Source organism: Pongo abelii, chromosome 12, assembly GCF_028885655.2.
Source record: "Pongo abelii isolate AG06213 chromosome 12, NHGRI_mPonAbe1-v2.0_pri, whole genome shotgun sequence".
Lineage (NCBI taxonomy): Eukaryota > Metazoa > Chordata > Mammalia > Primates > Hominidae > Pongo > Pongo abelii.
This window is the reverse complement of record NC_071997.2, coordinates 103,588,997-103,615,958: the sequence shown is the minus strand read 5'-3', so window position 1 is coordinate 103,615,958 and position 26,962 is coordinate 103,588,997. Positions and strand designations below refer to the sequence as shown.

Sequence of the window (26,962 nt, the reverse complement as noted above, 5' to 3'; positions counted from 1 at the left end):
ATATTAGTAACAAGTTCTGTGTTGATTCTCCTGTGGGGTAGGGAGAGGGGTTTCTTTTGGAGGAAAGGTGGCGTGGGATAGAGGATGGAAGGCTCCAGGTAGTTTTGATGGTTTCTTTCTGGCCGTTTTGGAAGGTCTCAGCTCGGGGGGCAACAAGACCCTGGTCATGTTTCTATTGTGGGTGAATATCAGGGTCAGCTACTTCCAGTGGACAGGGCAGGCAGCTCTGGGGCAATATAGCCTTGAGGCCTTGGATGAGTGCACTGGGGAGTCCCATGCCTCATTATCAGGTTGTGGTGGTGGTGCTGAGCGCTAGGAGACGTTCTAGCACGTTGTACGGAATGTTATGTTGTAGGGAGAAGGAGAGGCAGCTGCTCAAGGCACCTCAGACCCTCGTTAGTGTTAGTGGCTGGGAGGGTGCTAAACCTTTAACCGTAACTGGAGTTCATACATAGAACATATATACATATGTGTATAGATATTTCCAGAGTTGTAGATTTACAGTTTTAAAGATTCGTTTGCATATGAAAAAATATTTTTTAAAGTGAACAAAAAATAATTTAAATTTACTACCCTGTCAAAATACTAGATTCTTTTCTTTTTGCTTTATTTGATAATATTGATAGCAATTAAAACACCCAAAATACTAGATTCTTTCTTTTTGCTTTATTTGATAATACTGGTAGAAATTAATTAGGTATAAGTGTATTTTTTCTAATTGCTATTTTACTGAAAGCATATATATGTGTGTGTGTACATACACATGTATTTGTGTACACAGACACACACACACACACACACACACATATACATATATATATATGGCAAATGAAATCTTAAATCCAGAATAGGGTAGTCTTAAAATAGCTCAAAAGACAAAAACTTTTAAAATGTTAAACAGAAGTACAGTTGAACTTTGAGTAATGAGTGTGGGGGTTAGGAGTGCCATCCCCTGCTTGCCTGCAACAGTTGAAAATCAGTGTATAACTTTGGACTCCCCCAAAACTTAACTACTGATAGCCTACTGTTGACTGGAAGCCTTACCTATAACATAAACAGCTGATTAATACATATTTTATATGTTACATGTAGTATGTACTGTATTTTTACCATAAAGTTAGAGAAAAGTGTTAAAGTCATGAGGAAAATATATTTACTATTGCTTAAGTAGAAGCGGATCATCATAAAGATCTTCATCTTCATTGTCCTCACTTTGTGCAGGCTGAGAAGGAGGAAGAGAAGGGGTTGGTCTTGCTGTCCCAGGTGGCGGAGGCAGAAGAAACTCCGTGTATACATGGACCCACATACTTCAAACCTGTGTAGTTCATGGGTCAACTGTATACTCTAAACTGCTATTTAAAATTTTAAAATCAAGTTATGACCTTAAAGTATTCTCTTTTGGGAACTAAATGAACGAATTCTGAATCTGGCAGTGGAAATGAATATGATACATTGCATTACGTGGCTTCAGCACTAAAGAATTTCTCCCACTTTTCCCTTTTGCACAGATCGAAAGCTGCTTTGCGTCGCAGTTGGAGCAGCACCCCCACTGCAAGTGGCATTGAAGGGAGCGTGAAGCTGCATGAGGGGTCTCAGGTCCTGCTCACGAGCTCTAATGAGATGGGTACTGTTAGGTACGTGGGCCCCACTGACTTTGCTTCAGGTATCTGGCTTGGACTTGAGCTCCGAAGTGCCAAGGGAAAAAATGATGGGTCAGTGGGTGACAAGCGCTATTTCACCTGTAAGCCAAACCATGGAGTCTTAGTTCGACCGAGCAGAGTGACCTATCGGGGAATTAATGGGTCAAAACTTGTGGATGAGAATTGTTGAGTTAAGCTTCTAAAATATTAAATAAGCTCGAATATATATATTTGGTGTAAATAAAGAGTCCATGGTAAATGGTTTATTTAGCCATATTAAAATTTTGAAAATATAGTTATCTTCTTAAAAACCATTATAACAATTTAGAGAGAGTTCTTTACAAAGCCATGAATATGAACTCTGGGGAATCATGGTTCTTTTAAAGCAATTTTCAAAATAGGTACCAATTAAAGCTTTAGGTCCCAAGAAGATTCTGGGACTCAGGAAGAAAAAGTGCCATCAGGTGACCAGCTGTTGCATTTCTTGCTTATTCTGTTTTGTTTTTGCACATCATATTGGATTTTTGTTAGTGCCCTAATTGTGAAGGGTTTCTCTAGCTTTGATTATGTATAATGTTCACGTGACCTTTTTTTGTCAAGCATTTTTGGAATTTTTCTTTCTTTCTGTGCTTTATTACTAATAAGTCCAATGAGTGAATAGTAGCTAGATGACTAGTATGTATTTTTATATTTTGGTAAAATTATTTGCCCTTTCAGAATGCCTCATCTAAAGATACATGATAATTTTGGAGTTGGAAGGAGCCTTAGAGGCTCTCCAGCTCTGCTTCTTGCCCATTGCCAAATACCGAAATGGAAGCCTGTCTTACCTGGGGTCACTAACTGGTTGGTTAACTGCGCTAAGAATAGACTGTGGGTCTCCTCACTTGTGGCCCAGTGCTCTTTGTGCTATACAAAATGTCTAATCTCAGATTTTTCTTCTGCTGCTTGACTGCTTCTTCTGGATGAACTACAAAAAACCCATGATTAAGGTTTATAAATTCAAGCGATAATTAGATTTTTTTGCACAGACTTACTTAACTTCCTTATTGGATATGTTTGTAACACATAAACACGAAGCACTTTTAAAACATGATGCACTTTTATCTTTGTGAAGAATTTACTGTCCTTTCCTCCTGGGATATGAGAAACATTTTAAAAAACGTATTTAACAGAAGAGAGCAAATAAAGATATATCAGGAAGGATGTATTAGTTATTTACTTAAATGTTTATAATATCTGGATTTTTTTTGTTTTATTACTCATAGAACTGGTGTTGTTTGCTGTTTTTATTTCTCTAATTGTTGCAGAGTTCTGTCTATTACAAAGCTGCAGACCTGTATCATTTTTATTTTCCTTCTTGAGCATATGTTAACAAACTAAGCTTCACATTAGAGTGATGTCATAATGTAAAATGTTTGCATTGTGGTTAGGTATTGAAGTTTATGTCCTGTCTGTGTAAAGATTCATCTTTTATTGTAAATATTTAGACTTTACCACAGAAATATTGGAACAGTTTGCTTTATAAGATTAAAAAGTATCCTTCAGAATGGAGCTTGCCTTGTGCTTAGAAATAATATGTTGAACTATTTTGCAATATACTATTTTAAATCTAAATTCTGTCACTTCGCTGCCTTTTTAAAATAGTGTGGTGTTTAAAATGTTGCTAGAGCTATTTTCCTGAAATACATTTGCAAAATAAGGCTGCTTTGTAATCAAGGAATATTTTTATTGATTGAAGGAAATGACTGTACTGCGATTCAAAAGTAAACTTATTTTATTATACAGATTATTTCTTAAAAACTCTATTTATACCTTAACATGAAATCCATGACCACACCAAACTTGGTTATTCATAATTTTTCCTGTTAAATATAAAACACTATAAGTTAAAAACAGTAATGCCAACATTGAATTTATTTTTGAGGTCGAAGAACCGGTTGTTCTCTTTATATTTAGATGAGGATTATTAAGTCCATATAACATGTATGTTTACATATACTATACATGCAAATTAGGTGTTTTCATTTGTGTTTTGCTTATGAAATGTCATTTAAAGTTCACTTCTTGAGCAACAATAAAAAGGGAAGCTGTGTGGTTTTGGAATGGTATCTTGTCATTTACCCTATTTGCAACTCTCCTTTTCTCAGTAACTCAGGGTGCATATGCTTTGAACTTTTTCCTCATGGTAATGGCTTGGATTTGTCCTATCCCTATAAAGAGTATTAAAAAGTATCATGCTTTCTACTCAACAATCTATGTTCATAGCCACCATCCCATTAGTATTGTTTTGGTGAATAGTGAGTCATTTAAGAAAAGAATGTATTTCTACAGTTGGGATTTCACTTGTTTATTTAGGGTAGGATGGAACACTTTGACTTTAGATTAAAAAATAGAAATAATTAACGGCCTTTTACTGAAAAACTTTGTTTTTATATTTAGGGTGATTTGGGGGGAATATTTTTAAGTATGTAAGAATGTTGAGTACTGCTGTTTGCTAATTGTGAACTGTGGTGGTGTAATCTTGGTGTGAGTCTCTGGCACCTCCTCCCAAGAGCTCCTTGTTCCCCTCTCATGTTTTATTTTTCTCTTTAGCATTTGGTCATGCTTATTACTGATTACAACTTCTTGCTTATTATTTCTTTCTTCCTTCACTAGATTAAGGAGTGGATTTTTGACTGTTTTGTTCACCACTTTATCCCCAACACCTAGAATAATACTTGGTACCTAGTAGATGCTCGGTTTTGTTGAGTGAACAAAGGCAGTGAAGGCCATTGATTGTTGGAAATAGAGATACTATCTAGCTAGCTTCAGACAAGGGGCCTTGTGAGACTAGGCCACAGAACAGGTAAATTTTCTTAGACACGGAAGGAAGGAGGACAAGAAAAGTTTGAATCCAGGAGCCCAACTTACCCCTGAAGAGTGCTGTGTAGGAGACAACAGATGCTGAGTGGCGCAGCAGTAGGGAATGGGGAGGAAAGACACAGCAGGACCACCTGGGGCAGCTCCCTTTCCCTTCTGCCTGGGGCTAACTTTGAATTCCTATTTTAATATGATAATTTAGAGAATATGGTAATACGTATGGTCTAATATGGAGAGAATGAACTGGATCATACTCAAGTGGGGATAACGTTGATCTCCAGTATTAAATATATATCTATATCTATAATTTTTTTTTTTTTTTTTGAGACAGGGCCTCGCTCTGTCACCCAGGCTGGAATGCAATGGCGCGATCTCGGCTTACTGCAACCTCTGCCTCCCAGGTTCAAGTGATTCTCCTGCCTCAGCCTCCCGAGTAGCTGGGATTACAGGCACCCACCACCATGCCCAGCTAATTTTTTGTATTTTTAGTAGAGATGAGGTTTCACCATGTTGGCCAGGCTGGTCACGAACTCCAGACCTCAGGTGATCCACCTGCCTTGGCCTCCCAAAGTGCTGGGATTACAGGCGTGATCCACCGTGCCTGGCTGTTTAGATATTTTTATTTCAGAGTTTTATTTTGAGGCTACCTATTTAGAATGTGTGATAATATTATTTAAACCACATCAACCAATGGCGAGGAGCCTATTGTGTTAAAATCATTCTTAATTGAGAAACAGTTCTAGTAATTTTAACTACTTACCAGATGGATATTTGTTATCTAAATAACAAATGACTAAATGACTCAGAGACATATAATATTCATTGCCACATTGCAAGCCAGTAGAAGGATTAATTTTTTATTTTTTTCATGCCCTTTCCTTCACTACACTTATTTATAATACAAATACAGTGGTTAATACAAAACTTACGTTATCATGTATATTTTTAGTAATTGTTTAGTATCCCTTGGTACACAGGCCTTATTTACAAACAGTGTCACATATACTGTTTGAATATAAAATAAACATTCCTAATGAAATTTGTGTATAGGCTGAACAAGTTAAGCTTGCAGGACATGTTAATAGTGTATTATAAGCAGAATATGATGCCTTTGCATAGGCAAAAAGATTTTGTTCTACCAATTTTTTTTTTTTTTTTTTGCTAATTCTCCTTTTTATGGGAGGAAAAGAAGTATACGTGGTGGAATTTGAGTAGACGGGCACATATTACTGACAATATCGTTTCATTATGTGTGGTCAAATGAAACTTTTTGTTTTATAGCTCTCCCTTGAGAGCAGCATCAAGGTGTAGGAGAAGCTTTTTCCGTTTATCTTTTTAGAATGTCTTCCAGTGAATAGAATGTTCATGACAATAGATCAGCAGCAAATTTCATCATTTACTATACCTTTCAAATAGGGCAAGCGTAGTGGTCCTGGTGGTGCTGAGAAGGGGCAAGGCATTCTGAATTATTAAAGATATTTCAGGTGTTTAAATTGAGGCTGTTAGCCGAAAACATAATCTGTTCCCAAGGATCACTGGTGTCATTTTTTAAATGCTCATAAATCTGGTTTAAGTTCGGCTCTAAAATGCCACATGAACCCAGATATGTGAGTTTATTGCTACTGTAGCCCCAATAGACTCCTGTGTCAGGAGAAATTTGGTCTCAGGATTAGATATTTAGTCAGAGTTGTTTCAACTGGCTACATAAAATCCAACTGGGATCAATTGAACTGAGCAAGCTAACTATCCTGTACTGAATTTGAATTTTAGGCATTTCTAAAGCATGGAAGGTTTAACCATCCAAGTGCTGTGTTCTTGGCCTGTGCCCATCTGGTGGAGGTTAAGTTCTTTCAGTTCCAGCCCTTCATGACTTGATTCCACGTAGACAGACTTACTTTATTGAAGACTGAACTAATTATTATTTTTCACATAACAAATCAAATCAGACCGACATGGAGATGAATCAGGTTAAGATTATATGCACAGCTTCAAGCCATGCCTTTTGTTCTTTTCTCTAGTATGACTTCTGAGATTTAGCTTGAAACTCAGTCAACAGTGTTAATGACATTGGCTGCCCCTGACAGTTCTTGTCGTGAAGGGTGGGTGTTACTATCCAGTATCTTTGGGGGGGAAAACCCCTATAATGGATTTTGAAATGAGTTTTAATAGTCATAAAAAGTCTTGTATTGATGGCAAGGGGAAGTGGATTTTGCATTACAGACGATATAGAGCATTACAGAGCAGAAGAATAAAGCGAAAATTATAGTCACCTTTATTGAACCTGCTAATACAAATGGATTTCTAATAAGAATTCCAATACATTACATATATTAGTGAAAATACTGTTATTTTTCAGATGATATTTTCTCTTTCTTGAAGGGAATAGAGCTTAGGGAATTAAGAAATAGCATGAGGTTCTTGAGGCCTCACTTTACACCCCCTGGTGTGTGACAAAAGAAAATCCAATGTAATTTTCTGCTTTCGTTTCTTATCCTTTATAAAACATCACCAGCTGTTTCCTGGTACATACTTGAGGAAAAAAAATTTCTATCTTGAAAATTACTTTATTTCTTCTGAGAACTGTGAAATACTATATAAATATTACTTTGAGAATAATGCAAAAATATTTAAATTGTTTCTTTTCTCAACTATTAGATTCAGTAAAATATAGGAAATTTGCCCACAGTCTTCACAATCTTATCTTGGTGGGGTGTTTGAATTGGCTATATTTTTGGATTCCCTGTTTCTAGGGATCCATTATAAAGCTATATGGTTCACAACAGATCTCCAAAAATTGCCATCCAATGGCAGTGGATATCTCTATAAACCTGAAGAGAGGGGTCTATCCAATTCTATGGTGATTGTGAGAGAAGACTCCTGTTCCTAATGAATTGCCCATCATAATGGCACTTGGATGTGCTTGTTGAGGAGCATCAGAATCCACAGGCACCTCCTGCTCTCAAACACCTGGCTTGCTTTAGGCTTTGCCACCTCACTTTGGAAATGGGCACCAATATGGTTTGGCTGTGTCCCCACCCAAATCTCATCTTGAATTGTAGCTTCTATCATCCCCGTGTGTCATGGGAGGGACCTGGTGGGAGGTAATTGAATCATGGGGGTGGGTTTTTCCTATGCTATTCTCATGATAGTAAATCTCATGAGATCTGATAGTTTTATAAAGGGCAGTTCCCCTGCACACTCTCTCTTGCCTGCCACCATGTAAGACATGCCTTTGCTCTTCCTTTGCCTTCCGCCATGATTGTGAGGCACCCCCCCAGCCATGTGGAACTGTGAGTCCATTAAACCTCTTTTTCTTTATAAATTACCCAGTCTCAGGTATGTCTTTATCAGCAGTGTGAGAACAGACAAATACAGGCACTAAGAGGTGCAAATTGTCAACTGACAAAAAGAAAGTGCATCAGATATACCATCAAATATTAGGTGTGATAAAAGATAAGTTTTATGGTTTTACTTTGCTAATAAGGTTGCTGTTATAGCAAATGTAATGAAAGAGAAATAAATGGTGTGGCACTGAAAGCATGGAAGTCATTAAATGGACATGACTCATAGTTCTGTTGGCTTTGCTTCTTTCTGGAAGTCATCCCTGATTAATCTCGTTTTGCTATGGTAAGGATTTGATTTGTTAAAGAGATCTTTGAATAGAAAGATCTTTGAATAAACAGAGGACTGATACTAAACTCTCTGGTCTACTTCTATATAAAGATTACAAATAATTTGTCTTACTGGGATAAGAGTCAAGGTCAAGGACACATGCACACACCAGTCATGCTCCACTGATTATGGCTGGGTGTTGGAATTTACCTTACCACAGGTGAAGTCCTGCAGAATCACAGACTTCACAGTTAGAAGGTGCCTTTGATACCAAAGCCATATATACATATATATGATGGATATATATCCATCATATGGGGTTTCACTATGTTGGCCAGGCTGGTCTTGAACTCCTGACCTCGTTTTTTTTAAATAAAATGAGAGTTTCAGTAACTTGCTTGAGTCAGGGAGGTAGGTAATTGCAATCTAGTAGTGGTAGGTCTCTTAACTTCTGCACGGTCTGCTTGCTGTTTTCTCAAGTAATTGATGAATGCTAAACCATCCAAGATGATATAATCATCTGAAGTTTTATCAATCTGATATTCATCTGTGTTAGCAAATAACCTCTTCTAATATGTAAATATTCTAGGGAGAAATACTACCCTAGCTGCTGAGGTTTCGATGTGAGTTTAATAAGACTCTCTTTCACGTAACACCAGCTGAAATGAACATTGAGTGATGGAGGAAAAATAACTGCAGGTTAGTTCTCACAAGGAGGCAATTAGGAAATTGATGGGATGGGGAGACAGCCTGAGGATGTCAAGAAGAGGGATATAAGAAATGGACATGTGAAGGCACTAAAGACTAATTTTGGTACTTGTGCTTTTTCTGAGGTTAGACTTGTGCCATCTTTCCATGTGAAGGGTAACACACCTGTTTTACACTTACTGCATGCTGAAGAGAGGAAGGTGGTTCCTGTAGTTTTGTGGTCATAGTTCATGTAACTTCCCATCCCCCGCACCCCCCATATAGTAGTTTGTTCTTACCAAGTTTTTCAAATGTTTTACAGTTGTTAGGCTACAGCTAAAAAATGTTTTGCACCTGAGTAGTGCATCAAAAATTAAACACCCCCACTCAGGACACCAAATGAAAGTAGAATCTTAATAGAAGCCTTACTATTTTGTTCTCAGTAATGATCTTGTATTTTACAGCAGCATGTTTAGGATTACGGGAATGCTGGTTTTGCTTTTTATGTTCACGCAACAACACAGGAGCCATCTGCTGCAATGAAATTAGCAAAGTCAAATTGTATGTTCTTTAGGGACTCATTTTAAAAACCATTAAAGACAGATTGACAACACACTTCATACAATTTTATGAATCCTGTCATGGGTAGTCTGTTATTTAGAGTAACCTGAATTCAAATGCATCTCCTTTTAGGTCTGTAAAGCTTATATGGATTTTAATCCTGTTATTACTACTGATAACCTATTAAAATGGCTTGATCATTAGAATTTCTTAGTGGTGTGCTATGGGAATTTGGATATAAAGTCCCATGTTTTACAGAATAAACTTAACTGTAGTTACATAATAATCTTACAGCTATAGGGTTTACTAAGTACTATGTGGAAATGCCAAAAATTTTTTTAAAAGAATTACTGAAATTGTGGTAGAAACTTTATGTTCTTCTTTTGAGCTGAAAAGGAGTTGGGTTCTGGCAGGGTTCCTGCTGCTGTCATTAGAGTTAGGAGGAGGAATAAGTGCTGGTGTTCAGTTGCACAGTCGGGTGACTATGGTTAACAATAGTGTGTATTTCAAAATAGCTAGAATAGAGGATTTTGAATGTTCTTACCACAAAGAAATGATAACTGTAGGAGGTGATGGATATGCTAAATGGCTTGATTTGATTTTTATAATATATGCATGTATTGAAGCATCACATGATACCCCATAAATACGCATGATTATTATATGTCAAAACAACAAAACCAAATGACAGATGAAGAAAACATGGCACAAATGGGAGAGCCAAGAGGGCTGGATGTGAGTGGGGACAAGAACCACCGCTGAGCATGAGGGCAGGGAGGCATAGACATACCTGCCCCCACACCCAGCCCCACCTCACCTGGGGGGCTGCCAAGGTGTAAGAGGGGGTGCTTGTGCTTTCACACAGTGTATGATCTCCCTGAGGAGCTGTGAAGAAGGGAGGTGATTGTCCTCTTATGTATGCAGACATTGAGGTACCAACGGGCCAGATAACCCAAGGGGAGTCAGAACTCAGACCCTAACTGGTGGAAAGAGAATCCAGCCTTTTAACTACTGAGTAGAGCATACTCTTTTTAAAAAGTCTATTCCTGCTAGTCTGAATTTTTATAATTCTGAGGTACAACATATTAACAAACTGGTCATTGCTCACAAATTGCCAGTTTCCCAGTGGAACAGTTGTGAACTTTTGATGGGCTTCTTTATAGACATAGGATATAAATAATTATGCTAGATTATGGTTTAATTAGCATAGCTTCTGCAAACTTTAATTGTGCCCGTTCATATTCTGGGTGGAACTTTCTGTCATGGTTAATAACTTTATTAAAGTCCATAGTGTCTGTATGAATTGTAGCCATATGGCTGGAGCAATATTCAAGTGGACAATAGTCCAGATAAATATCATGCTGATACCCATGGGTTACACCAAGTTAAATGAAACATCTTCAGGTCATCGCATCTCAGTGTGGAGTTGTTTATTTACTTATCCATGTATACAAGCTTTTAAGACTTGACTATTATTTACATGAAAGTTGATACCGATAAGGACAATTAGAGAGATCAACAAATCAATCTCAGTGGTAGAAAGGCACAACCTGAAAATGTAATGGATTTGTAGTTCTTAAAAGTGGAAAGAAGTAATATTTTCCCCATGAATAACAATAAAGAGATGGCTGTTTAACCAGATAGCTTACTCCCAGCTTAATTGGTTACTGATGTTACAAATCTAAAATGGAGGTGTTTTTCTCAGTTATTGACAACTCCTCTGTCAGTATCCTTTAGGAAGAGTGTTTCTCAAAGTGATATTCTTGAGCCCCTTCAGGTGGTCTGTGAGTTAAATAATGTGTATATGATTAGGCTACTTTTGTGCCTGGCATGAACCAGAATTTTACTGATACATTTATTTAGAGATGAGTTCATTGATGTATCATCATCTTCATGCATGTATCTCTGATGAAAATATTTTTGGCAGTTAAGCAGATAAGGAAAGTAGCCTCTAGCCATCAGTGCTTTTACAGATGTACACTCCTAACTCCAGGGAAAGGCAACTGCCTTCAGAGAAAGGAAGAGTTGTCTGGTGTTGGCTTTTAACATAATGGCTTTCCCACGCTGAAGGTGATGCTTTTGACGCAGGTGAAACTGAGAGGGTCGGAAAAAGGTATGTATATATATACCTTTTATAATACATACACACATAGTCCTTTTGTTTGGTAATGTTTAGTAACTAGCAAATAATAAGAGAATTGCTTCCCTCTTGAATGCTTTGGCGTAGCTACCAACAGGAAAGAAAGTGGGCACGAAGAGGAGAAGCAGAAAGAGGATGAAATGAGGACTTACTAATAAAGCATTCTAAGCATTACACACATAAGTATGTGTGTAAAATTGAACAGATTCCCAATGCATTTTCATGGAAGTAAAATTCATCTGTGAAAACCAAGTTCAGAACTCCCACTCTAACATGTCATTGTCAACCTCAACTCTCCAAGGGTTCTACAATTCTTTTCCTCATTGCCTCCCAGGGAAAAAATTCTTTCTTTGTTTTAATCTGCCTTTGACAGCTATACAAATTATGCGATGTGTATTTCAGCACATTTGTGTTCCCAGTGTACTTGGATCACATGATGAAGGGAGAGAAAACGCAGGTTAACCGTGGAAGGAAAGAGACTGGATCAGTGCCTCTCCTTAGGACCACCAGTGGCCTGTTCCTCCTGGGGCCCTGTCCATCTCTACAGGTAGAAACTTGAGTTTGGTAGTCAGTCATTCCATGACTGAAACAAATAGAAGGTTTTGGCCTAAAATGTATTGACACTTATGCCCACAAATGGATATGTTTCTATGCTTCCATGTATCACTGCTGCTTAAAATTTTTGCTTTTAAATGATCAAAATTTAATTCGTGGAAATTTTTTAAATAAGTAGTTTAAATCTTGAGTTTTAAATCCAGTAGGAAACCTCACACTCAGTTTTTCACTTCTAGTAGGAGGATTTTCTTAAGGCATGAGGTATATTAATAGGATGTTTGAATCTCTGGATCTGTATTGGTGCTTTATCCTACTGAAAGCACTTGGAATGTATGCATTTCATTTAGATGAGTATATACACACTTCTGCTATACTACTGGAACAACTACTCACGATATTTTTTACAATTGGTGATGAATCAGCACAATTAAAAGCATTTAACCGTCACCTAAAGTGACATTTCAGTTTTCTATGATTTTTTCATTTTCAAGTAAAGAATGTCTTTCCCCATGCTGAGTCATTACAAATAACACCTTTATTTCTGTTCCCTCTCCCCTCAAATGGCTCATGTCCACATCAACAAGGCAAGGAAACATCTATGACCCCGACTATGAAACATAGATAGAAGCAGCTAATTCTGACTACATTGAAGCAGAGCACACACAATTTAAAAGAAGCATAAGGAAGTATACAACAAACATGCATAAAAACCTTATGCAACCACATCTGGGCCTTGTATTTATCACTCATTTTTATGACATTTTCTTCTTTCGAAAGAATAGGATGAACCCATGCTCAAAACCTTTCTAAAGCATTTTCAAGATACAGCTTTTTTGGTGGTACTTCAAAATAGGTTGGCACAAAACAAAAAGTGACATTTGGTCTCTGGTTTGTGAAGGAGCCATTGCCTCTCTCTCCCCTCCACGGTCTTAGGGATCCCAAGGAAGAGAAGTGAGTGTGCGACCGAGCTCAGGGCCCAGGCTGGTTCATGCTATTCTTGCTTTTCAGAATGGTGTCCTCGTAATGACCAGCTCCAGGGGCAGTAGCGGCTTCTAAGGGCAAGCCCTGTTGCTGGTAGCCGTAATTGACATTCCCACAAGGGAAGTGACGTAGCCTGAACAGAGGTACCTCCTTCATATTGGCAGTCAGCGAAGAGGGCTCTAGGAGCAGTGAGGCCCCCGGAAGTCTCCCAGTTGCAACGTTAGGTGGGACAGTACAGCTTCCCTCCAGCCCCAGGTTACCCCTCTCGTGTGGCTCCTTCTTTGCTAGAGGATTATTCTTTTTGGTGGGTTTCTCTGTAAACCAGGAGCCGTACGTTGGGTTCCACAAACTGGTGGGCTTGTTTCTGGATCCCTGGACCTTGTGCAACTCCGAAGGGGGGTTGGACTGAGAGAATGCCATATTCACGTGTCCCCCTTCCACAGCCGGCCCTCTAGGGAGTCGAACAGAGACCTCTGCAGCTGTGGGTTTCTTTGCAGCCTTGCCAGAGGAGGTGGTAGGCAGAGGTGGTGGGGCAGCTGGGCTGCGCTCCTCCTCCGGTTTCGCCTGTTGAGAGACCAGGAGAGGAGGAACCCCCTCAGGGTCCTTGGGCCTCACGGGCACTTTCTCTTCCTCTTCCACAAGTGGACCATATTCTATCGGCAAAGCGGTGTTGATTACATCTGGGTCCTGCCGTAGGAGAAATTATTAAAACTTTGAATCAGAGACAAAAAAATGTTGAATCTAGAAGATACCTTAGAGATGATGTTATCTAAACATATTCTACAGATGAAGAAACCAGTATTTATTGAGAATATAGTAACTTATAGGCACTGGGGCATACAAAATGAATGGGAAGTCATCCTTATCCTCAAAGACCTTAGAGGATAAGCACTATAATGGAAGTGTGTATGGGTGCCTGGGACAGAGTGGAGCAGGAAAAGCTTTGCAAAGGAGGAGACCTTTGGCCAATTTTTAAAGAAGATTAGTGGATTTAGAAAAAAAATTAAGATTATTATTTGTATTAGTCCAGTCTAGTTCCACTAAAATCGTTCCAACTGAAAAAAAAAAAGCCTATGTGTTTGACTTCAAGAGTGGGGGGCTGGGGGGAGGAGACACATGCCATGTTGGCCTACAGGGTTTATTTTTTCATCACTTCCCAGCTGCTTTCCATTTCCATTTGGGTACTTTATAAGTTTTCCTGTGCCACATCCTGACATGTGCAGGTACCACAATGCATGTTTTTGTGTTTGTTTGTTTTGTTTGTTTTTTAGAGACAGTCTTGTTCAGTCGCCCAGGCTGGGGTGCCATGGCTCAATCTTGGCTCACTGCAACCTCTGCCTCGTGGGTTCAAGCCATTCTCCTGCCTCAGCCTCCTGAGTAGCTGGGATTACAGGCATGCACCCCACCCCCTGGCTAATTTTTGTATTTTTAGTAGAGACAAGGTTTCATTCACCATGTTGGCCACGCTGGTGTCGAACTCCTGACCTCAGGTGAGGCACCTGCCTCAGCCTCCCAGAGTGCTGGGATTACAGGCATTCTTTAACTAGTCTGGATGTGAGGGACCCTTTGCACAACCCAGGAAATGCTGAAGTGCTGTGAGGAAAACCACTTACAAAAACAACTGTGTGCGAGATCGTTTTCACAGTAATAGATTGTAACATAGAAGAACAGAAGCAGCTGCCAGAAGTTTAGGGGAAATTTGTGGAAGAAAAATTAAATTTGGAGAAATTAATATTTTATGCAAATTGAGAAAAGACCCTCATTACCTGAGTAACAGAAAAACACATGAGTGTTCATCGAGTTTAAAAAATAACTACCTTTGACTCATTAAAACATTCTTTAGTTCCCTCTGTTTTTTAGTAATTTCTATAGTGAATCATTTTAAATATGCTTGTGTAAAACTGCCTGCTTTTAAGAGGGATCTTATAGACTATTGAGAAAAATACTCCTAAGAAGGTATATATGTTTAAGTGGGTGTATTCCATTCAGATTACAACAAAATAACCTAACGTCATTAAACAAAGTTCTCTGAAAGAACCTCCAATAATGTGATATAGGAAGTCTGTATAGATAAAAATGCCAGTTCACTCTCCTGAGCTGAAAGGAATAAGAGGATGGAGTGGTGAGGCTGGAAAATGACTACAGTTTGAAAAATGTGTCTGTCTTTAGTCACAATGAAGAGGAGGGGATTTAAAGAAATAGTAGGTAGGCCAGGTGCGGCAGCACTTTGGGAGGCCGAGGCGGGTGGATCACTTGAGGTCAGGAGTTCGAGATCAGCCTGCCAGCATGGTGAAACACCATCTCTACTAAAAATACAAAAAAAAATTAGCCGGATATGGTGACACACGCCTGTAATCCTGGTTACTCAGGAGGCTGAGGCAGGAGAATCGCTTGAACCCCGGAGGTGGAGGCTGCAGTGAGCCAAGATGGCGCCACTGCGCTCCAGCCCGGGCAACAGAGTGAGACTGCCCCCTAAATTAAATTAAATAAATAAATAGTGGTTTATTGACTCTTCTAAAATATTCTCAGAATTAGGTATCCTGGCAGAACGAGAACCAAGACAGAGAGAAAGAAAGTGAATACAGGGAAGAGGAGAGCATCGGACAGAACAAAGCCCCGAGCAGGCGATTGGTGATACTGGCAGCAAGGCTGGCCTTGAAGGGGAGGAGAGACAGGAAGGCAGATGGTGAGAAATGGCAGCAGAGGCAGAGAAGTTTGTATCAGAGACAGGGAGGAAACGAGGGCGTTCTCTTATGATAATCTCCACCCTCTTGGTGAGGGAGGAAGCATAGCTGTCAGCTGAAAATGAGGGAGAGAAGCACACATTTCGAGTCATTATTGAAGGAATGGGAGAGGGATCTGTAGAGGAACCCACAGGATTGCTAGAAAAATGTCTGACTTGGACAGACTCTTCAGGCCTTAACTCTTCATGTATAAGGTAGGGATATTTTACATTCCTCACTAAGGATAAAACGAAATACGCAAAAAGTGATTTGTGCAGTATGAATGATAGCAAGTATTATTGATGATGTTAAAATTTATCCAGATTACTTTGAAATTTCATTCCCTTAATCCTCCTGACATATATAGTTGGACATATAATCTATCAATTTTATATGCAGTTAATTATTTCACATGTTGTTATTTCTCCAGCCAGGCTCTAAACTATTTGAGAGCAGATGTGTTCCATACATCTGTGAAGCTTCAATTTTGGCTACTAAAACATTAGGTCCCCAGTAGGGACTTGGTAAATTCTTGTGGACTGGATTGATTCCCCAGTCTTACTGCGCATCTGACACTGTGCTGTATGCTGGTGAAGTTACTAATATTTATTTTACAAAATGGGCAAATGGAGACACCGGTCATTTCATTTTAGAGAAAATTAATTTTCACTATTGTGATCATAAATCTTGTACTCTGACTGGCTTGACCTATTTCATATTTCGGTATTTGCCATCTTTAAGACTTTTTCATATAGAGTAAATGTTGATCAAAGGGAGAAAATGTTTTACCTGGGTGCAGTATTCAATCCTCTCCAAAATGATGGCAAAGTTGGGCCTGTCTTCAGGCTGATGTTGCCAGCACTGAGTCATTATCCGGTATCTAAAAGAAGCATATTAATTAAAATAAGGAGAAGCACAATGATGAAAAATATATTTTCTTCCAGCCCCAGGGTTACAACAAATACGTTGAGGGTGGGAACTCGTCTAGGCCCCGTGTACTTGGCCTATGCTGCCCCCTGCTGATTGGTCAAGGAAGAGTGCGCAGGTGTAAAGGTATCTAACACAGACATCCTGATGTTTATGTTAACTACGGCTGCTGTCATTCCATTACTGAATTAAAGCCACTTCGGGGACAGAATATTCCAATTATATTTCCCATCCACGTTGCTTGTGGGAAGGAAGTGAGGGGTGCCAGGCAGGGTAGCAGACATTGCAGGGAATGGAAATCTTTAAAGTAGACACAGACGTACGGTGTAGGGCAGCAGGGACTGGGTCTGGGACACACATTCCCAGCAGGAGCTTGGGGAATGTAGGCCTGGTGAGTCCACAGCCTGTAGCCAGACAATGGATACTTTTTCTGGGATAGCATCATTGCTTTTGAGGGCCTGGGAGACCCACCCATCTCATTGAAGTCGCAGTCACATTTGCATCTTGGGGCATATTAAAGGGAGGGCAGCCATCTGCCCCTTCATCTTAAAGAAGCATATGTGACTCTGGATATTTTTTGAAAAGAAAAACTGCTTAGTAACTAGTAGAAATGTTCCTAAAAGAGTCATACACAGGCCCAGGGCAGTTCTTGGGTGGGTCCATCCGGCCTCCACTGGTGACGAACTCCAGAACTTCCTGGTTGCTTTTGCTGGGGTATGGCATATATCCGAGAGAAAAGATTTCCCACAGCAGCACTCCAAAGGACCTAGGCATGGGACAGAGGACATGGAGATGGATATAGACACACCCACCCACATTCACACACACACACACACACAGGCACACAGACATACAATTTCAACCTTTTTTTTTTCATTATACCCTTTTCCATAACATTGAATTCTTAAAATGTAGAAAAAATTTAAAAATAAGAAAATACTACATGTGATGCTCCCTTGAAAGACAACCACTGTTGATTTTTAAGTTGTTTCTGTGCTGAGATTTTTTTTCACTTAGTTGCAGTTATATTCAATATGCAATTTTGAACCTTGACTTTTCTGCACATTTCATTATAGCATAAACGTTTTCCATGCCAGTGCATTTTATAAATAACATTTGGAATGGCTAATGGCTGTAAAACATTCCATTGAGTAGTTGGTTTGCCTTATCATTTCCACATTGTTTTCAGTTTTCAAAATATTTAAAATACTATGATGAACATCTTTGTGCATTTTTTAAAAGGAAGATTTCCTTAAGATAAAGTCTCTGAATTACTAGATTAGGATGTCCAGCCAGCTGATTTCATAGTCTCTTACAGTTCTCTGAGCTTCAGTTTCATCTATCAGATGCCCAGTCATCAACTTCACTGGCCTATTTTAATAGGCAACTCAAATTTAACGTGCCCAAATGGAACTCTTTGTGTACACATACCATCTTCTCCTTTATTCTTTTCCAACTCAGCAGCATCTCTGGTTATACATTTGTTCAAGCCCAAAACCTAGGAGTCGTCCTTGATTCCATTCTCCCACACCCCTCCACTTCCCATCCAACAGTCAGCAGTCCTGTAACTTTCAAGATAGCTCTTGAATCCAGATAGGATAATCTAGTAATTCAGGGTAATTACTGAATTAAAATGTAGGATGATTCTAGTAAAATAACTAGATCAAAAGAATATGAATATTGACAAATTCTTGGTGCATACTATTTGGTTTCCAAATGTGTTACTCTATTCATCTACCAGCACAATGTAAAAGCGTGGTAGACACTCACCAGCATTGAGTATTCTTAATAATAATGACAACTTTTGCTGATTTTAAGGGAAAAAATGGTAGAATATTTTAAATTATGTTTATTGACTTGATAATTCACATGGTTGGATGTTTTCCCAAGTGTTTATTCATTTCACTTTTTTTTCCTATGAATTGCCCATTTTTATCTGCTGGGACAAATTGGTATCAATTTTCTTTCTGATTTGTAGGCACTCTTTATATGTCAGAGATGTTAACCTTTTATAAAAAATTCAGATACTTTTATTAGTTGTTTTCTTTTCTTTCTTTTTTTTTTTTTTTTGATGTAGTCTCGCTGTTACTCAGGCTGGAGTGCAGTGGTGCCATGTTGGTTCACGGCAACCTCCACCTTCCAGGTTCAAGTGATTCTCCTGCCTCAGCCTCCCAAGTAGCTGGGATTACAGGCGCCCACCACAACGCCTGGCTAATTTTTGTATTTTTAGTAGAGACAGGGTTTCGTCATATTGGCCAGGCTGGTCTTGAACTCCTGATCTCAGGTGATCCGGCCACCTCGGCCTCTCAAAAAGTGCTGAGATTACAGGTGTGAAACACCGTACCTGGCCTTAGTTGCTTTCTCATGCTACTTTTTAGCATACCAAATATTTTTATTTTTAGATAGTCAAACCTATTGTTTTAATGTCATGATTTCCTTTATTTTATAGTTATACAATCTTCCCTTCGCCAAAGATTATATAAATATTTGCTATCTTCTTCTAGTTGTGTTTGTTTTTGCTCTCTTCTTAAATCTAGTTGGAATTTAATTTGGTGTCTAGTGTGAGGTAAGGACCTAAATTGATTTGCTTTTCAAATAACTACTCTTCCAACACTGTGCATAAGATAATTTCCTTCTTACCCATTGACTCACGATTAAAAACAGGTCTGTTTCTGGCTATATTTTCACTTCATCTATTTGTCTGCTTCTTGCATTGATACCATTCTGTTTTACTTTTTGTGTATTTGTCTTAAATCTGATAAGGCATTTTTCTCTATTTCTCTTTAAAAAATATTTGATTTCTCATTTGTTTTTTTTAAAAGCTTTATGAGATGAATTCTTCGTGTTCTAAAAGAATCACCTTTGATATTTTGATTAAAACTTTAAACCACTACCTAATGATCAGCTTTTTGACAAGGACTATCTTTTAGTGTCTGATGGTAGTTTTCTGAGGTTAGCAAATATTACTACAAAAATTGTAGAGAACAATAGTTCCTCCATCTTCTAAGAAACATGGGGTGCTTTTATTGTCATCATCTGTGTGAAATTTCCAAGACTCTTGTGAGGAGGATTGGGCAAAGATATTTTCCCTATTTTTCAGGTGAGAAGGTTGAAGCAGAGGTTATTATACAACTAATCTGAGACAGACTGGAATACATTATTAGATCTCTTGATTTTGCTACTTACAAATTGCCTGGCACATATATTATTCCTTTCTGTTTGGTGATCTTACTTCCCTTCAAGGCAAAACTAACTAGGCAAAATCAAATGAACAAGAAACTGGCAATAAGGCCTAAAGAATTACAGCTATATGTTTTCTGCTTTTCTAGATAGATATAGGTTATACCATCCTTTGAGAGCACTAACAGAACTGCACATGGATATTTATTTTCTTAGTTTAGAGTTCAAGGGAGCAAGAAGTAGTATTGGTCATAGAACTTTGATAATTTTGAATAAGTAGGATTTTCATATTTGCAAATAACAGTACCAGATACCTAGTTAAATTTGAGTTCCAGATAAGCAACATATAGTTTTTTTTAGTATATGTATGCTCCAATATTTATACTAAAAACTATTTGCTGTGCATCTGAAATTCAATTTCACTGACCATTTTGTATTTTATCTAGAAACCCTACAGATAAGGCAAATCTATATTTTGTATGCCAGATGGTTCTTTCATCACCTGTAAGCCTGCCCTAAATAGGAGCAACAAAAGCCCAAAGCTTTGCACCAGAGCATTTAAAATCAAATAAAGATATATATATATTTATTTTAAACTTCACTTTCTTTTGGTATTAAACTTTCTCTGCCTGGAATGATAGAAATAGCAAACATTATTGCTGATTAAACTGTTAAACATTTGAATCAATGAAGATAATCTGATAAAAGATTTTAAAATATTAAGCTGCTCTGTATCAGCTTTTAAAAGCTACATTTTTCTCCTTAATCATAACCTGAAAGGAGGTATGATTAAAGAAAAAAAAAACATTGTGGAAGATGGTCTCCAGGTGTGATAGAGGGTATGCTCTTAGGAAAAATGGGAGCCAAAAATTAATATCTTTAAATGTCCAGCCAGTGGATTTCAAGATCTCATACAGTTCTCTGATCTTTAGTTTCATCTATCAGATGCCCACTCATTAGCTTCACTGGCCTATTTTAATAGGCAACTCAAATTTAACATGCCCAAACAGAACTCCTTCTGAGCCCACACCATCTTGTCCTTCATTCTGTCCCAACTCAGCAGCACCTCTGGTTATGCATTTGTTCAAGCCCAAAACCCAGGAGTCATCCTTGACTCCGTTATGCCACACCCCTCCACTTCCCATCCAACAAACAGTCAGCAGTCCTGTTAACTCTACATTCAAGATAGATCTTGAGGCCGGGCGCTGTGGCTCATGCCTGTAATCTCAGCATTTTGGGAGCTGAGGTGGGTGGATCACTTGAGGTCAGGAGTTCGAGACCAGCCTGGCCCACATGGTGAAATCCCGTCTCTACTAAAAATACAAAAATTAGCTGGGTGTGGTAGCACACGTCTGTAATCCCAGCTACTTGGGAGGCTGAATTGAGAGGATTGTTTCAACCCAGGAGGCGGAGGTTGCAGTGAGCTGAGATGGTGCCACTGTACTCCATCCTGGGCAATAGAATGACTGTCTAAAAAAATAAAAAAAAATTGAATCTGACTACTTTGCACTGCCACCACCAAGCCACACCGCTCTCCTGTTTCAGCTAGCAATGTGCAGTATTTTCTTAATTGGTTTTCTTCTTCACTTACTTACCCACCTCTAGTATACATTCAATGGCAGAGAGATTTTTTTTTTTTAAGAAGCGAAGTTTCAGCAAAGTCTCAGGATACAAAATCAATGTACAAAAATCACAAGCATTCTTATACACCAATAACAGACAGAGAGCCAAATCATGAGTGAACTCCCATTCACAATTGCTTCAAAGAGAATAAAATACTTAGGAATCCAACTTACAAGGGATGTGAAGGACTTCTTCAAGGAGAACTATAAACCACTGCTCAATGAGATAAAAGAGGATACAAACAAATGGAAGAATATTCCATGCTCATGGGTAGGAAGAATCAATATGGTGAAAACGGCCATACTGCCCAAGGTAATTTATAGATTCAATGCCATCCCCATCAAGCTACCAATGACTTTCTTCACAGAATTGGAAAAAACTACTTTAAAGTTCATATGGAACCAAAAAAGAGCCTGCATTGCCAAGTCAATCCTAAGCCAAAAGAACAAAGCTGGAGGCATCACACTACCTGACTTCAAACTATACTACAAGGCTACAGTAACCAAAACAGCATGGTACTGGTACCAAAACAGAGATATAGATCAATGGAACAGAACAGAGCCCTCAGAAATAATGCCGCATATCTACAACTATCTGATCTTTGACAAACCTGAGAAAAACAAGCAATGGGGAAAGGATTCCCTATTTAATAAATGGTGCTGGGAGAACTGGCTAGCCATATGTAGAAAGCTGAAACTGGATCCCTTCCTTACACCTTATACAAAAATTAATTCAAGATGGATTAAAGACTTAAATGTTAGACCTAAAACCATAAAAACCCTAGAAGAAAACCTAGGCATTACCATTCAGGACATAGGCATGGGCAAGGACTTCATGTCTAAAACACCAAAAGCAATGGCAACAAAAGCCAAAATTGACAAATGGGATCTAATTAAACTAAAGAGCTTCTGCACAGCAAAAGAAACTACCATCAGAGTGAACAGGCAACCTACAAAATGGGAGAAAATTTTCGCAACCTACTCATCTGACAAAGGGCTAATATCCAGAATCTACAATGAACTCAAACAGATTTACAAGAAAAAAACAACCCCATCAAAAAGTGGGCAAAGGATATGAACAGACACTTCTCAAAAGAAGACATTTATGCAGCCAAAAGACACATGAAAAAATGCTCATCATCACTGGCCATCAGAGAAATGCAAATCAAAACCACAATGAGATACCATTTCACACCAGTTAGAATGGCAATCATTAAAAAGTCAGGAAACAACAGGTGCTGGAGAGGATATGGAGAAATAGGAACACTTTTACACTGTTGGTGGGACTGTAAACTAGTTCAACCATTGTGGAAGTCAGTGTGGCGATTCCTCAGGGATCTAGAACTAGAAATTCCATTTGACCCAGCCATCCCATTACTGGGTATATACCCAAAGGACTATAAATCATGCTGCTATAAAGACACATGCACACGTATGTTTATTGTGGCACTATTCACAATAGCAAAGACTTGGAACCAACCCAAATGTCCAACAATGATAGACTGGATTAAGAAAATGTGGCACATATACACCGTGGAATACTATGCAGCCATAAAGAATGATGAGTTCATGTCCTTTGTAGGGACATGGATGAAATTGGAAATCATCATTCTCAGTAAACTATAGCAAGGACAAAAAACCAAACACCTCATGTTCTCACTCATAGATGAGAATTGAACAATGAGAACACATGGACACAGGAAGGGGAATATCACACTCTGGGTACTGTTGTGGGGTGGGAGGAGCGGGGAGGGATAGCATTAGGAGATATACCTAATGCTAAATGGCGAGTTAATGGGTGCAGCACACCAGCATGGCACATGTATACATATGTAACTAACCTGCACATTGTGCACATGTACCCTAAAACTTAAAGTATAATAATAAAAAAATAAAAAGCAAAGATCATATCACACTCTTGCTTACAACCCTTCAACCGGCCTCCCATGGTGTTTAGAATAAAATCCACATCCCCTCATCTGAGTTCCAAGGCCGTCTGTGTTCTGACCCATCCCTTCCACCCCTACTGGCCTTGGGCTCCCTTAGCTCCGACCATCAGGACTTGATTTCATTCCCCAGCAAGAAAGCTAGGCTCCTTCCTGCCTCTGGCTGTTCACACTGGCTTTTCCTGCAGTCTGGAAAGGCTTTCTCTCAGATCTTTCCAAGGCCTGCCCTTTCTGTCTTTCGGATATTGAAGTTACCTCCTATAAGGAGCTTCCCCCCGCCCACCTTTGCCAAAAAAAACAAAAAACAAAAAAACCCCAGCTCCTCCTCTTTCTGCCTAATTGTCTTAGAGCATTTCCTAATCCTTGCAGCTATATAATTTGTTGAAGCATTCCAATTGTGAAACAGTCGAAACTTTAAAAAGGAACAGAGTTATCTATGTATCTAGATGTTAATCTTTTGCCTTATTCGTGTCAGCTCTCCCTTTCTTTATGAAGACTTAGAAAGACCCCACCTCCCTCTCTCCGCTCCCCTGAAGTTAGACTGTATCCTACACTTGTATGTTTCACAATTTTAAACAATGCGTGAAAGTGCAAACAATAAAGACTCTATGTTAGACATTTTTTATATTGTAAAGTTATATATAAATGATATCCTACTCCTTTTTGTAATTTGCTTTTTCCCCACTGAACACTGTTCTAGAGATTTATCTATGTTGATATATGTAGGTTTAGTGTCTTCTTTTATACGGCGGAATAGTTTTCCATGATATAAGTAAACCACAGTTAATTTTTCCATCTCCTAGTTGAAGGGTAGTTGGGTTGGGTTTTGTTTTTATTTTTTTTGTTTTGCTTTTTCTCTATTGTAAACAATGTTGCAAGTGAACATCCAGTGCCCAAGTCTATTTGTGTCATCTTCTCTCTAATGTATTTACTTAAAAATAGGAGTGTTAGGTCACAGGATGTGGGTGTGTTCGGGACAATTACTTAATTGCTTAAGTTATTCTCTGTCTCTGGATCCCCTGGGTTGCTGGTGCTCTAACTTCCCTGCATATCAGAATCATCTGTTAAAACACAGGTTGCAGAGTCCCACCCCTAGAGTTTCTGTTGTCTTAGGCCTGAGGTGGGGGCTGAGGATTCGCAGTTCCCAGGTGGTGCTGATGGACCACACTTAGAGAGCCACTGGGTTAGGTTAAAACCAAATCTCACTGGTGTAAAAACAACAAAGGCTCTTGCTCTCATTATCTAACGCGGGTCAGAAAAGCAGCTCTGGCCATTCGTGGCCGCACCATCTTATGACATGATCTCAGCGCCAGGCTTTCAAAATGTGGAGGTTGTTGTGCATTCATGCATTGTCTTCTTACGTTTCCTGTGGTGCTGTTAAGTGATTTCATGCCATTTTGATTCCTTATCTTTTATCTGTATTATTTTTTACTATTAATTTTTAAATTTGTCTTCATGGAAGTTTGCAGAATCTTTATCACCATTGGCCTGAGGATGTGCCTTTTTTTTTTTTTTTTGAGACAGAGTCTTGCTCGTCGCCCAGGCTAGCGTAATCTCGACTCACTGCAACCTCCGCCTCCCAGGTTCAAGCAATTCTCCTGCCTCAGCCTCCCAAGCAGCTGGGATTACAGGCACCTGCCACCACACCCAGCTAATTTTTGTATTTTTAGTAGAGACGGGTTTCACCATCTTGGCCAGGCTGGTCTCGAACTCCTGACCTCATGATTCACCTGCCTTGGTCTCCCAAAGTGCTGGGATTTCAGGCATGAGCCACCGTGCCCGGCTGAGGATGTGCCCTTTTTATCCATGGTGATTGGCACTTGGTGAATTCTTTCATTCTGGAAATTTATGTCCTGTGCTAGGAAATCTTGAATGATGTCTCTGCTGTCTTTATTCTCTCCATTTCCTCTGTTCCTTCTCTCTGGGACTCCCATTTTGTCAGCTAATTGGACCTTTTGGTCTATACCCCTTAATTTTTTAAATAAAAAATTATTATATTTTCCTATATTTCCCATCTCTTTTTAGGTTTATTTTCTGGAAGGCTTATTTAGCTTCACAGTCCATCCTTTTCATTACATTTCTGTCATCAAATTTTTAAACAATAAGATTTTTTTCTTAGAACAGTTCAAACGTGGAAGAAACTGAATACAGAGAGTTCTCCTATACCTCACACTTGATTCCTGCTACTTTTAGCATCACATTAGGGCGATACACTTTTTACAATTAATGAACCACAATTAAGGCATTACTGACTAAAGCCCATACTTCATTCAGATTTCCTTATTTTTCACTAAATCTCGTTTTTCTGTTCCAGAATCCCACTAGGATATCGCATTACATTTAATTGTCCTGTTTCTCTGGGCTTCTCTTGACTATGACAACACCTCTGACTTTCCTTGTTTTTTATGACCTTGACAGGTTTGAGGATCTGGTCAGGGATTTTGTAGAATATTCCTCAATTGGGATTTGTCTGTTTTTCTCATGATTAGACTGCGGTTGTGGGATGTGGGGAGGAAGAAGACCATAGAGGTACAGTACCATTTTCATCACATCAGGGGTACATACTGGCAACATGACCCAGCCCTGTTGTTATTATTATTATTATTTGAGATGGAGTTTTGCTCTTGTCGCCCAGGCTGGAGTGCAGTTGCACAATCTCAGCTCACTATAACCTCTACCTCCCAGGTTCAAGCATTTCTCCTGCCTCAGCCTCCTCAGTAGCTGGGTTTACAGGGTTCAAGCATTTCTTCTGCCTCAGCCTCCTCAGTAGCTGGGTTTACAGGGGCCTACCGCCATGCCCAGCTAATTTTTGTGTTTTTAGTAGAGATGGGCTTCACCATGTTGACAAGGCTGGTCTCGAACTCCTGACCTCAGGTGATCCGCCCACCTTGGCCTCCCAAACAGCTGGGATTACAGGCATGAGCTACCGTGCTTGGCCCCTAGACTTATCACTGTTGAGGTTGACCTTGAGCACCTAGCTGAGGTCGTTATTTGTCAGGTCTCTCTACTGCAAAGTTTCTTTTCCCCTCTGACCCAGCCCTGTACTCTTTGGAAGAAAGTGAGAACACGCAGCCCACACAGGCTTCAGGGTAGCCATGCCTATCTCCTTGAGGCCACCTCTTATCACACTTGGATTTCCTTATCCTCCTAAAAGTATTGTTTAAAATAACCTTTTGTCCTCAATTTATGGTTGCAATAGTTTTTCTGATCTTTTGGAGGATATTATAGTTTTAAAAAAAGTTTTCCTAAACTTTGTACATGTTTCTTCTTTCAAGTTCCTTTTTATATGTTTGTTTTCTTCAGATTAGAATATTTTCTCAAATGTTTGTTGATTCTTGGCTGTCTGTTCATATTTTAAGACTCGGATATTAAGAAGCCAGTAGAAAGTTCTGTGTAAGACATTGGCTGGTGGGCAGCTTGGTTGCTTGTTTCACTGGGTGTAATTTTCTGTGACTGCTGTAAAAAACAAAACCAACCAACCAAACAAACAAAAAACCACATGCTTGGTGGCTTAAAACAACATAAGTTC

The 26,962-nt window shown here is 39.0% G+C and overlaps 2 protein-coding genes across 13 annotated transcripts in view; one reads left to right on the top strand and one right to left on the bottom strand.

The window, feature by feature from the left end:
• CLIP4 (CAP-Gly domain containing linker protein family member 4) overlaps positions 1 to 16,889 on the top strand; it is a 130,399-nt gene extending 113,510 nt beyond the window's left edge. For 7 of the 12 annotated variants that reach the window (XM_054547676.1, XM_054547677.1, XM_063713473.1 and 4 more), the window contains one exon: positions 1,509 to 3,743. In XM_054547676.1, coding sequence (XP_054403651.1) covers positions 1,509 to 1,830 — 322 coding nt within the window. In that variant the 3' untranslated portion in view covers positions 1,831 to 3,743. Of the gene's footprint in view, positions 1 to 1,508; positions 3,744 to 4,830; positions 5,539 to 11,352; positions 11,476 to 16,702 lie in introns of those variants that run through there. The other 5 variants (XM_063713475.1, XM_063713476.1, XM_063713474.1 and 2 more) reach the window with 3 other exon arrangements.
• ALK (ALK receptor tyrosine kinase) overlaps positions 12,604 to 26,962 on the bottom strand; it is a 725,336-nt gene continuing 710,977 nt past the window's right edge. Inside the window, exons 27-29 of the mRNA XM_024242328.2 lie at positions 17,317 to 17,451; positions 16,548 to 16,638; positions 12,604 to 13,722 (exon numbers count right to left, since the gene is read on the bottom strand). Of these exons, the coding sequence (XP_024098096.2) occupies positions 13,024 to 13,722; positions 16,548 to 16,638; positions 17,317 to 17,451 (925 nt within the window). The 3' untranslated portion in view covers positions 12,604 to 13,023. The remainder of the gene's footprint in view (positions 13,723 to 16,547; positions 16,639 to 17,316; positions 17,452 to 26,962) is intronic.